A 12911-nucleotide genomic window follows, 5' to 3' on the forward strand; every position below is an offset into this window, starting at 1 on the left:
ATGAGGCTTCTGAATGTACACTGCTCATTTCTACAGTGATCCTGGCAGTCTATTTTGAGCACTGCAAAGGTGGTGCAAGCCCCAAAACAACAAACAAGTTCCCCATCCCTGACATCTCTCTGGCCTTCTGACCTGTTCTCCCAAACTTGGCCCACCTTACACAGGGGTGCTTTGCAGGGGCTCACTGGTGTTTGTAGGATGGGGTTGGTGTATGGGGAGCTGTGATTCTGACTCAGGGGGACTTGGAGATTGCTGCCTTGTGTGAGTCCCTTTGCTGCAAATGGCAAGAACTCGGTGGAAGCCCTGAGCTATTGCTTCTCATGAGGTAAGATGGCATCACTCAGGGGACTGGCAGAGACCACACCTCTGTGCAAAGAGCAGCTTTTACAGAGTAAGATCAATGAGAACTTGCCGTGGTGTGAGGCAGCCTGCTCTGCAGTGCCCACACAAACCCAGCAGGAGCCGGGAGCAGTTCCCGTGAGATCCCATCCAGATAAATCTGTGCATCAAGACTGATTAGAAGGTAGGATGGTGAGATTTTTATCAAAGCCACAAGATTTTTATCAGAGTGTGGTGGCAGAAAAACAGGTTGTTGGCCTGTTGCTAAAGGGAAAGAAGTTAGGAAAAATCCAATAGTTGCTAGGACAGAGCAAAAGCTTTGGGAAATCACACACAGAGCAACTTTCTTCCCCACCTACCTCCCAGGCCTTTGGGTTTGAGATGGCAGGACAGCAGCTGCATTGGCAGTTTCCCTACTGGTCTATGAAAAATGGCTGCTACTAGCAAAAGTATAAAATGGAATAAAACCTCTGAATGCTGGTTTGGGACTTACCTACCAAGCTGTGGAGCATCTCTACAGTTGTCCTCCATTTGAGCAACTTCATGCTCCAGACCAGCAGGTTGACCTGAATTGTGGCACCAACTGAGGGTAGGATCCTAAATCCCTCTGGAAGAAGGGGATGTGTAGGGGACAGTAAACTAATAAATCTTGTGCCAAACATACACCAAAAGCAGAAAAATGCCTACAGTTCACAGTATGAAGGTCTATAGTGTCTGGGCACTGAACATACCTCACTGATGTTACTCTCAGCACAGTTCTGATAATATTCTTTAGGAACTGAACAATTCTGAAAAGCTTGTTTAGGGAGATGGAGTATTTTTTCCTAATTCCAAGAAAATCAGTCTTGGTCTACTTTGTATCATTTGTCTTTGCAGTTTTCTTTTCTCTTAATATGTGATAGGGAACCCTCTTCATTCTATTAGTGTTTCTAAAGGTAGACAAAAAAAGGAAGGGCTCTGATAGACATAAATAACTAAAATTTTCATTTAGGAACTGTGTATTTAATCTGTGGTAAACACATGCGTTTTATGGTGCTTCTCATTTATCTGGAGATGGCTTTATTCCTCTACAATTCCCACTCATGCTTTCTCTCAGCCTATGGGGCAGTTGGATCCAAACTAAGCCTTGAAAGAAAACTAGACTTTCTTTATAAGCTAAAGGTTGTAGCCTTTAACTTAATCCACCTGACCCTGCAGTGAGAGTTAGCAGAAGGGGATAATACAGCTTACAGTGAAGCGTGTGACCACCTATCATAAACATCCAACTCCTGTGGGTCTGTGATCTGACACGCTTATGGGAAGTCACGAGGAAAAGGACCTAGAGAGAGTTTAGCTCAGCTGAGAGCCCCTGTGAGGGAAGACAGACCCACAGGGCTGGTCCCTGGAAGGCAGCCTAGCTGTGCCCCAGCACCCCCGAGTGCCAAACTTCTCCTGGCAGCCTATGGGCCATGTGGGAGACTGTAAGTTTGTTCTGTCTGACCTTGTTTATGGTCCAGTGGGACTCTGCTTGATGACAGGATATCTTCTGTCAGTAACACTGTTTGTTTGCCACATGGCAGAGTCCATGTAGAATGTTGTTACAAAACATGAGGCAGTGGAATTGCAGGGCCACTGCAATGTGTGTTCCTTTCAGCAGTAAGGAGAGGTGCTGACAATGCCAAAGGGCACAGAGCATTTGGGCAGGTACAGAAGCACCAGTTGCTCACATAAACTCTGCTGTTCAGGCGCTACCAATACTTTGGACTTGTTCCCAGCTATACCATTTGAGTCTCAGCTCTGGTATCTGGAATGCTTTGAACAAGCACGTCCACCCTCTCCCCACGGTCATCTGCACAGCCTGTGATCACTGCTATTATTGCAAGGAAATGAGAATTTGGACAGGTTGCAAGCCAACTCCATTCTAAATGTTTCAGTAGATTCAGTGCAACAAAAGCTGCAGGCATTTTCTTTGTACTAATTCCAAGCAGAGAATCACAAAGCTCTTAAAACCAGATTGTGATAGTTCCCAGGCAAGGTGGGTTTTGAGTGGAGATTCTGAGAACGCAGCTACTCATGAGTCTTGACATGAGTCTTGGTAGTTTGGAACGTAGGAAAAAACCTCAGGCAGAATTAATCCCTAATCCAGCAGTCAAATAATTTCTCCAAAGAACAGAGGCACTAGGATTTCCAACCACAGAAAAAGTGCAAGAGAAACACAAACATTCTTAAATGAGTGTTTCACTCGAAAACTCTAAACATTCACTGCAGTGGGAGTTAGAACAAGTGCAAATCATCAAGAGCAAAAAAGCATGAAGACCACCATGGGCTATGTATCTCTGAGTCCTGTAACACACCCTTCTAATTTTACCCATTCCTGGCTGGGTACTGCACATCTGCCCTTACCCACATGGGACTGCTTCCATTAGATGTAAACACAGCATATATATGATATCATTCATTCATGATATCATTAAACTGTTAGCCACAAAAAACTGATCTGGAAATATCCTTCATTAAGTTCCCAGTCCCAGGTATAACAGTGAATCCATTTAAAATAATTTGGTAATTGTACTTTCCTCAGACTAACAATTTTAAAGAAAACTATAATTCATCCATTTAATGTAAATGTCCTTGATATGACTAACATCTTGGTTACACAAAATCCTCTGATGTTACTGCAAATTATTTTGGTGGTTTCTTGCAAAAAAGAATTTCAGTGATGAAAGAATAGTTCAGTTCTAATGCTGGAGATTAATTTAGCACAAATGAATAAACCTTACTTATACAGTCCTCATTTCTCTATTTTTTGTTGCATTCAGTTTCTTTTCCAGAAATCATCTGGAAAAAAATTCTTATGATTTATTACTTTACTAAGCAAGAATGCATTCTTCATCATTTGAAAACTGTTAACAGCAATGTGATTCTCCTATGGAAGGTCTGAAGAAGACTGTGTGACTGGAGCAAATGTCTTATTAAGGAAAAGTTACTATATTGTTTACTATGTTTCATGTAGGAAAAACAGACCACAGGGAGGATGCTCTGATGAAGGAAGAGGTTTGAAATGAAATATCAGTACAAAAAATGATCACAGAATCATTAAGGCTGGAAAAGACCTCCCAGGACTATTGAGTCCAACCTACATGTTACAGTCACCATGAGATGGTTGCGGCCAGGAAAGAACCTCATAGCAGGAGAAAATATCTGTGCACAGAGATGATGAAAGATATAATAGGTTCTAAAATGCGTATGAATGCTGTTAGGTTTGCTATTCTTGCAGATTCAGATTCTCTAGCCATCAAAAAAGCCATACCATAACTTACATATTCACAGGATGATTACTAGAATTTATTTTTTATTCCTCTATCTTTCAAGTGAGAGCTGTGTCTCTTGGTAAGTCTTATAGGTAAAATTTGAAGACATTTTGTGTGTCAGTGGCCCAGCCAAAGATTACCCCCTCATGCCTATGCCTGTGATTGTGCTGTGTGCCATAGCCCTGACATGTTCACAGTGGCACCAAAGGTGACCAAGAAGAGGCATCCAACAGGAGCAGATCTGCTCCAGCACCTCTGTACGCCCTTGGATTGGCAGGCTGGGAAAGGTGGTGCAGAACCATGGCAGAAAGCCCATGCAGGTACATCCTGGATCCCAAAGTGTCCTGTGGAGCCATGATAATGTAAGTCATTGATGGAAATGGAATTGTGCTGACCTGCCAGGCTGTGATCTGCAGAGGCTAAGGGCAACCACATAGTCTCGTATTTTGCCTCCATTGAAGATGGGAAGAGAGTTGCTTCACCATCTCCAATCTGTCAGAATCCTCAAAATCCTAAAATCTTAGAGTGTCAGGCTTGTTTAAGAAAAGGGAAATGAGCAATAGAATCATACAATAAATTTAATTTCTTTGAATATATTTATTCAGCTAGTTGATCTTCCTTCTGCTTCTTCACTGAGGCCAACAATATTAATCTGTTGTACAACAACAAAAGGTAGAACTTTGCAAAGTTTAGCCCTAATACTTTCTATCTAGCTTTGGAAGCAATAAATTTTAAGGGTAATTCCAAAATATCTATATAAGGGATTTTCCTAGTGCTTGATTATGGCCATGTTTGCATCACAAAAATATAGAACGTAAGATATCAATTTAAATTTAATTTAACACCAAGAGGTTTCTCTGGGTAGACAATTTCATTTCAAAATAAGAACTTTTATATTCTGGTGAACTTATTATTCTAAAAGTTATTTGCATAAGAAGGGCTCTTTAAGACCAAGAGACAAAGGTCCATAGGGCAAATTCAACTGGTAAAATGCAAATATTTCAGTACACCAGCTGTGAGTGAGATTCTTGCAAGAAGCCAAGCTTTCAGTGTGATTCTTCTACATTATCTGCAAGTAGAACTGTTATGCATGGAGCCTCAAGTTCTGGGGATTATAGGAAAAGGAGCCCTGTGCCACCATCTCCTGGTAAAGCAAAGGAATGGACATGACAAATTCTGACTCATTTTCAAACCAGAAACAACAGTATTTTTCTGGCTTGTTATTGTGTTGATAGGGACTTTGATTTTCTTGCTCAGTTTTAGCTGCAGGTTTGGCAAAATACTGCACTTGAACTGACTGCTGTCACACAGGGTTGATGGTTTGGTGTTCTGGTGGTGGTACATACACAGATCAGCTCAGTAGTGGAAAAGAAGGCAAATTAAATATTAGAAATTACTGGGAAAGAAAAAAAGAGCAAATCACATAGCAAGTTATCTAAATCTCTGGACCATCCACACATGGTCCTATAATAACAGAGAACTATTAAATCTTCAGAAAAAATTGTAAGGTTAATCTAAGGTCTGGAACGGCTCCTGTTGGAGGTGAAAGATTTTCAGCCTTGAAAAGAGACAACTTAGCAGGTATAAAAAAGGCAAAACTTATTTATGGCAGAGACTGGGCAAAGAGAGACTGTGTTACATTATCACATCTGATGCCAGAGCCACAGACCATCCCACGAAGCACATAGGAGCCAAGTTCTTTGCCAGTAAAAAAGAGATGGATCTGCACCCACAGGCAGTGTATGTGGAGTGGCACATTGCAGGGTGATGCTGCAATTCCAAAGGTGCACCAGCACACTGCTTGCTCCTCATGTGTTCCTGACACAAATTTCCAATGATCAGTAAGGCTTTTTTTTCCCTAACTCTATACACAATGCAGCCTACAAACCACAAATTTCCTAGGTAGATATTGCATACAGTGCTTTTCCATTTCATGTTGTGTCTGTTATATATTTCACAGGAGTAACACCTGCTATCAACCCCTTTTCCAGGGAGCCCAGACTGCTGATGGAAAAGCAGGACCAAGGTGCACATGTAGGGCCCTTGTTGGAGGCAGATGGGGAATGGGGAAGGGTTGGGAATGAGAACTTACAGGAGAGAATATGGAGGTTCCTCCACAATAAGTTCATCTTCCATTGTAAAGGCTTTTTTTGACACAAAGAAGAAGGGATTAACTTTTGCATTTAAAATGCTGTGAGGATGATGAAGGGTGAAGCAACTTTTATTTGTTCCTCGAGCATGTCCTCCTGGTGTGCTCCTGAATGACAGACCTGGGCTGAGAGAACTTTTTGTGGAGAATGTTTAGGACCAACCCAAACAGACAGAATAACCTCTCAACAAGCTCTTGCACTTAGGCTTTTCCTATTGAATGAAAATTGAGCTAATATAATAGGAAAGGTTGGAAAATAGCTGTGTTTACCTGGTTAGATGGACAGACTCCCTGTTAAGGGCTCCAGAAAGCAACATGTTTTGTCCTTCCACTACATTGGCACTCTCCCCAGAAAGTGTTCTCCATACATGATGAAAATGTGTGATTTGAATTTTTTCCCATTCTAATATTAAGTGATGTAAAAATATTTTAAACCTGAGAATCACTTTCAGATGTAAATGAAATTATTAAATTAATAAAAGCAAGACAAATAAGTTGATTAGGCTGTAAATAATCAGGCTGAGAGACGTTAACTCTCTCAGACAGTCTGTCATCAGAAGAGAAAATGCCCCTTTACATTACTTCATACCAGGATGGAAAATAGCACACTAATTTTTACTAGCTTTTAGAAAAAAATTTTAAAACAATTGCATATAAAATCTACCAAATGTGTAATTCTTCAAAGTTCTTTAAAATGTTTTGAGGTTATTATTTATATATTATCATATCATTTATATATTATCATATAGCAAATCATGTTATTTATATGTTATCAAAATATCACAAGCAAGTTGAGATAGCATTTTTTTTTCAGTTCAAATCATAATGTATTAATTATGCCACATATTATTAGCCACAGTTTCTGTTCAGATTTAACAAAGGTAATGATTCTCTTTGGCAGAACTACTCACACACTGCTATGATTAGAATTAGTAACAATTCCACATCTTCATCAATCAGTTATCACATTCAGAAACAATTCCTAGGACCTTTGTTTCTTCTTCTATTTGAATTGTTCTTAGAGGGCAACCCAAGTTTTCTGTCAATCAGACTTGTGCGTGCATTATTACATTAACAAATCACATTTACTGGATGATCTTTTTCCACTCCTATGAATACTTAGAAGTGTGTGCATTCACATACATGTCTTTCACAGATAGGGGGAAACACATACAGTAATTCATGCAAAATTATCTACACACGTTCCATAAGTAATTTTATATTTCATTTGATCTTTATGCAGAAGACCCTCAGAAGGAAAGCTGTTAATTACCTGTCCCCTCACTTCCTCCTCAACCTCTTGCAGCCCACATATGAGCCAAGTAGGTGACTTGGGTCTGATGGTCTCAAGTAGAATGGTTTGAGGGTCTTGTAACCAGATCAAGTGATCAGGTGTTCCAGCCCCTAGGTAAGAGTGCAAAAAGATTAACTCTGCTGAATTAAAAAATAAAAGGGTATGCCCTGTCCTGTTTCGCTGCTTGACTATGCAGCCATATAAAACAACCACAGGACAAGAGCCTTGATTTGAGATTGAGGGGAAGAAAATCCAGTTCCCTTTACAGCATTGCCTTCAGCTTCCTAAGCGCAGCTCCCCACCAATGTGCTCTCATCCAGAGATGTTGAACACCTCATGTGGGGCATTTCAATATATGATATTGTCTGGGACTCCTGCTCAGAAATCAAATGCCTAGGAACTTGCAGATAGGGATATGCTGGCAACTAGATCTGTTTAAAAAAGTTCATTTTCTGCCTTAGGTTCTCCTGCAGTGATTTGTTCATATATTATATTCAACCCTGAATATCATCCAGTGATGCCAGCATGTCTTCTTTAGTACTGGATGAAAGGTGAATTGGCAGCCTGTTCTGTGTCCTCCTAGTGTCCATTTCAGGTGCATATGATGCAGAAGATTATCCCAAGGAAACAAAATATCTGTTTCTGACCATGTCTCTCTTTGCAGTCGGTGCTGCTTCTTAGCAGTAGTGGTTTTGTTGTGTTTTTTACAAAGCCAGGTGAAAACTCTTCCCCAGTTCCCCAAACACTCAGTCACAGGTGATGGCCAACAGCAATGAGTAAACAACTTTATTGATTGCAAATGTCCCACTAGAGTGATAATGTCACGTGTTATTTTCCTAAGAAACTTGGAGACTGTGAACCAAACACACATGGTCTGCTCTGCATAAGAAAATCCCCCAAACCATCAAACATGGTGTTGAAAGTTGTGACTAAGGTATATAGTAAGGCAGAAGGACTTTCTAAATCCAAACCCAGTTTTGAAATCCTGCCAGAGAGGTTGTGGCATGGGCAGTGCCCCCAGAACGAATCAAAGAAGGCATTTTGGCAGGGACACCGTGATCCTTTGTGCTGGCTCAGGCAGACCCAAGCAAGGGGTGGCCCTCACACCAAGTCACAGCTGTCAGCTCCAGCCACGAAAGGTATGGCTGTGGCTCCCTTGCCAAACACCCACAGCAGCAGGTCCCTCCTGTCAATCCACAAGCATGGAAGCAACAGAGATACAGTGTCTGCTCCATTCCTTCGTGTCTGCAGCCCCATCACCCAGCGTTTGTCTGGGTTGGAAAAATTGTCCAAAATAGCCAATGTCATGCACCCTCACTGGCATCCTCACTGGCAACTTTTATTTGAACTAATTAATGATTAACAGAATGCTCTCATTAACTCTGTTTAATGGTATTGAAGAGAAGAATGGGCAGACAAGACCAGGCTGTAGCAATGTAAGTACCCTTTTAGTTTTCCTTTAGATCTCTTGTACTTCATTTTGAGGGGGTCGTTGCCTGGGAGTGGTGCCTTTGTACATGTAAATAGGGAATATACCTCTTATGAAAAAGATCAATACATTTCAAAAGCCAGAAAGAACGGATACTAAGGAAGATACTTCCCATAATAAAGTAAAAATTGCATTAGGAAATAATAGAAATTACTATAGACTTTTATACCACAAAGAGTAGTGATCTAGTCTTTCACCTTTGAAGGAACTGTAAGACTATTTTGTAATTTTGGTTCTGGATAGTATGATCTATGCATATATCACATTTTTATTTAACACAGATTAAATTCTCCAATTATTTGATGAATTGAGGAAGACTAACAGAGCTGCAGTAACCTTCATGCAGTACCGAGTGCAAAACCCACTCATGCCAGTTACTCTTGGGAAAAGGTCATAAGCTTCCAGTTATTTAAAAATTTTAAAAGAATATGCTAATATTAAAGTTAATAAACTTTTAAAAGTTTTAAATTACCTCTTTTGAAAGAGAACTAGACAAAAAATATCAATAGTGGAGTTGTATTCTTTCCAGGGAACACTGACATGCATCAGAAATGCGAATTATAAGTGTGGGGGGCTTTGGAGAACTGGTGTGTTCTGAGAGCATCATTTTACTTTACTGGAGGACATGGTATGAACAAATTAATTTCCATGACATGTTTTGCATGTCTATTTCTTTTGCAGAAACAGCTGAAAGAAAAATGAAGACCACTTTCTCCTTGTGTTTATTGCTAGTTGGTTTGCATACTGTTGCCCTGCGTCAACAGCATCCTCGCTACCGTAATAAGCAGGATGATGCTAAAGGGACATATTACCCAGGACGTAATTCTCAGTGGGAAGAAGCTTCTCCACTTAAGAACAAAACCTTTGTCAAACTAGTTTTCAGCAATGCTGACTTTGCATTTTCCTTTTACAAGCTGGTTGCATCTGAAGCAATGGACAAAAATATTTTCTTTTCACCCATAAGCATCTCTGCTTCCTTTGCAATGCTGGCACTTGGTGCCAAGGCTGTGACACTGACACAGATTTTGGAAGGCCTTGCCTTTAACCTGAAAAAGACTCAGGAACAGGAAATACATGAAGGTTTTTTCCAACTCCTCCACATGCTGAACCATTCAGATAGTGAGTTCCAGCTGAGCCTGGGCAATGCCCTTTTTATAGAAGAAACACTAAAACCAGTACAGAAGTTCTTTGATGATGTCAAAAGCTTTTATGAATCTGAAGTCTTTTCTACTGACTTTAACAACTCTATTGGTGCTGAGAGTCAGATCAACAGTTATATTGAAGAAAAGACAAATGGGAAAATAGTTAAACTAGTGGAAAATCTTGATCCTCTGACTGTAATGGTTCTCGTTAACTATGTCTTCTTTAAAGGTAAGATATATCAAAGGGTGCAAAGATAATTCTTATTACAGAGAATGAAAAGAGAAAAAAATTAAATATTTTAAATAGAGGAAATCATATTCAATATCTGGAAGGTATAGCTATAAACCCATGTATATTTGTTGCCAGTAAAAATATTTCCTCGCCTGCTATAATGAAATTTTAAATCAAATATCTTTATTGAATTCAGTAATTTTGCATGTGATCATAGACTCATGCTGTAGTGAAGGTGGTGTTTTCAGTATTATCTGTCTGTAATTGTCTTTAAGCACCTAAAAAAATACATACGCAATGCTGTAACACCTGAGGATGTAGTAACATGAAAAGGATATTTACTCTAATGAAAGGAAGGCTGTGGAACCACATCCTGTTTTATTCACTGTGACCATTCCTCCTTGTATTCCACTGAACACATTTTCTTTTTGTCATAAGCCCATTGGAAGAAACCCTTCAGTACAGCACTGACAAAACAGGAGGATTTTTTTGTGGATCAGAAAACATCTGTAAAAGTTGACATGATGTATCGAAAGGGTTACTACAGAAATTACTTTGATGAAGAGCTGTCCTGTTGGCTGGTTCAGGTTCCTTACAATGGAGATGTTGCAGCATTATTTGTTTTGCCTGATGAAGGGAAGATGAAGCAGGTAGAAGATGCCCTCTTGAAAAGAACTGTAACTAAATGGGAAAAGTCCCTCCAAGACAGGTAAGACTTTTTGCTAAGGTGAGAGGTGACCATATTACAGATTAGTTGTGATTATCTCACCAAAACAAAACATCAAAGGACAGGTTATTTGACTGAACTCTACACTTAATGTATAGACTTACTTGACTCTATGATGGACTTCCCTTTTCTTAGCTGGAAAATGAAAATTAAAAAGAGCTATGGCTAGTGAACAAATAGGTCATTGATCTTGGGATTAATCTTGGGTTAAGTTCGGGATTAATCTTGGGTTAAGTTCCTGATTCAACCAAAAATTACTTAGCACCCTGATGAGGTCAACAGACCTTTGTTTCAAGCAGGCACTGGGAAACTGTAGCAATGCAGTAGCTGTTGAGGGCATTCTGTGTAAAAGTGGATTAATTCACCATTATTGCAGCTATTTCTGTGGTGGCCAAGGCCCTGCTGTATATTTGAGCAGCCTTAGGTCAGCTAGCTACAATCATTTTAAAAAGCCCTCCTACCTGGCAGTAGTAGCTCTGTTTGCCTCTGAGTTGGTATAGCTGTGTCTCCACCCCACTCCTCGAACCCCACTGCAGAGGCAGGAGCTAGCACAGGCTTATTCTATCCAATCCTCCACATTAAGTAGCTAACCTGATCAGAAGTGCTATCTGAACCCTTAGAGAAGGCTGTAAATACTTAGAAAAACAAATGTGAAGTGTCAGTATACTGAAGTCATTGAGGAATGTTGCCTAGATGATGATTTGTCCCTATTTGTGTTGTTTGTTACAGAAAAATACATCTGCACATTCCAAAATTTTCTATTTCTGGTACTTATGATGTGAAAAATATAGTCAAACAAATGGGTATGGTCAATCTGTTTACTGAACAAGCTGATCTCTCAGGGATTACTGAGGAGCCTGGACTGACGGTTTCAAAAGTAAGTCTGCGTGTGAAAGCAGCCACAGGATTTGCCTGTTCCCAGGAACCTGACAATAATATTCCATGAAAAGCTTATCCCAGTCTCTCTGAAGCATCACTCATTCTCCAATAGCTGCCAATCTGGAAGCAAAGAAAGCCCTGTCTGTCATAAACCTGAAGCCAAACATGCTTACAAGGGGTTAGAAAGGCATGGTTGGAGGATGAGGATGAAAACATACATATAATTAAATGTTCTTTTGGCTACTAAACAAAATTATCTAAATGTAGAGCATTAGGTTTGGTAAAATTTCCTCTAATTCTTCCTACACAGGGCAAAGGGCTGTTATTCCTGCCCTTCTAGTGTTCTCAAAAAGTTATTTTCTTCAGCTAGATGACAGGGTAAATTCACAATAATACATAAAGCTGCCAAAGACAAAATTGAGTCTCGGCTAAATTACCAGGTTTCTTTGCTTCCAGATTTTCTTGTCATCAGTCATCGTGAGTGCTCTTTGGCTGCCTGCAGTTTGAGGGTTACTCTGCAGAACCAGTGAAGGAGGATGGCTTGGGTGGTGTGATGGCTGTTGGTGCTGCGGTGGGAACGGGAGCAACTGGGGATGACCTCCCAAATGCTGCTGCTGCTTGGTCTTGCTCCAGGCAGGGCTCCCTTTGCCTGGCCAAAGTGAAGAGGGTGGCAGGCTGCTCTCCTCTTGCTGGATGGTCAGCTGGAGGCTGTTTGCTTTGTTCCTTGCAGGTGATCCACAGGGCCGTGCTGAATGTTCATGAGAACGGCACTGAGGCGGCCGGGGCCACGGTGAAGGAGATTACCTGGAGATCTGGGGATTTTCCTCGCCCGCCTCGGGTCAGATTCAACAGACCATTCCTCCTGCTGATTCTGGATAAGTTCACCCACACTGTCCTCTTCATTGGGAAAATTGTAAACCCTCAGAAAAATGACTGACTTATGCACATCACTGGCTGAACTCATGTGATCCACTGAAACACTTATGTATGCATACCATCCTGTGCTAGTGCTCATCTTTCAACCATTATCCGTAGAAACCTTATTAATCCCTTACAACATAAAAATTATTTTTCTTGTCCAAAAGTCACTAGGGTTTCCCACAGCCTACACCTGAATACAGCATGCAGTGTTAATGAAATACAAGTCACTTTTCACCAGTTTTGTAAGAAGCCCTTTCTGATGTGCTCTTGTGGAGTATTCAGCTGGTTCAAAGTCTCCAATTGATGTAGGTATTGCTGTACAGTCACAGGGTGTGCATGTGAAAGGAGAAACAGGAAAAATGAGGCAGAAATTGTTAAGTCCTGTTTAAGCCACTAATTCTTGATGAATACACTTAGATGCAGATTTCTTTAATATTGGAGTGAATTTT

General features: G+C 40.5%; 1 protein-coding gene across 4 annotated transcripts; it reads left to right on the top strand.

Annotated features, from left to right (window-relative positions):
• Positions 1-8447: 8447 nt before the first annotated feature.
• LOC134420172 (alpha-1-antitrypsin-like) lies at positions 8448-12491 on the top strand. 4 transcript variants are annotated; one of them, XM_063160039.1, is made up of 5 exons: positions 8448-8508; positions 9243-9932; positions 10374-10644; positions 11392-11539; positions 12272-12491. In XM_063160039.1, exons 2-5 carry the CDS (start codon positions 9260-9262, stop codon positions 12476-12478), a joined length of 1299 nt encoding a protein of 432 aa, XP_063016109.1. In that variant the 5' UTR covers positions 8448-8508; positions 9243-9259; the 3' UTR covers positions 12479-12491. The 4 variants fall into 4 exon arrangements, with proteins under 4 accessions (XP_063016109.1, XP_063016110.1, XP_063016111.1 ...); XM_063160040.1 differs by having other exon boundaries at positions 10500-10644; XM_063160041.1 differs by having other exon boundaries at positions 10572-10644.
• Positions 12492-12911: the final 420 nt, after the last annotated feature.

This window comes from Melospiza melodia, chromosome 6, assembly GCF_035770615.1.
Source record: "Melospiza melodia melodia isolate bMelMel2 chromosome 6, bMelMel2.pri, whole genome shotgun sequence".
Classification (NCBI taxonomy): Eukaryota; Metazoa; Chordata; class Aves; order Passeriformes; family Passerellidae; genus Melospiza; species Melospiza melodia.

Bases quoted from the DNA above. Each gene is read 5' to 3' on its own strand.
- LOC134420172 (XM_063160038.1), top strand. From the start codon at position 9,215: ATGTTTTGCATGTCTATTTCTTTTGCAGAAACAGCTGAAAGAAAAATG. The intron at 10,645-11,391 runs GTAAGACTTTTT...TGTTTGTTACAG, and splicing joins GAAAAGTCCCTCCAAGACAG to AAAAATACATCTGCACATTC. The intron at 11,540-12,271 runs GTAAGTCTGCGT...TGTTCCTTGCAG, and splicing joins CTGGACTGACGGTTTCAAAA to GTGATCCACAGGGCCGTGCT.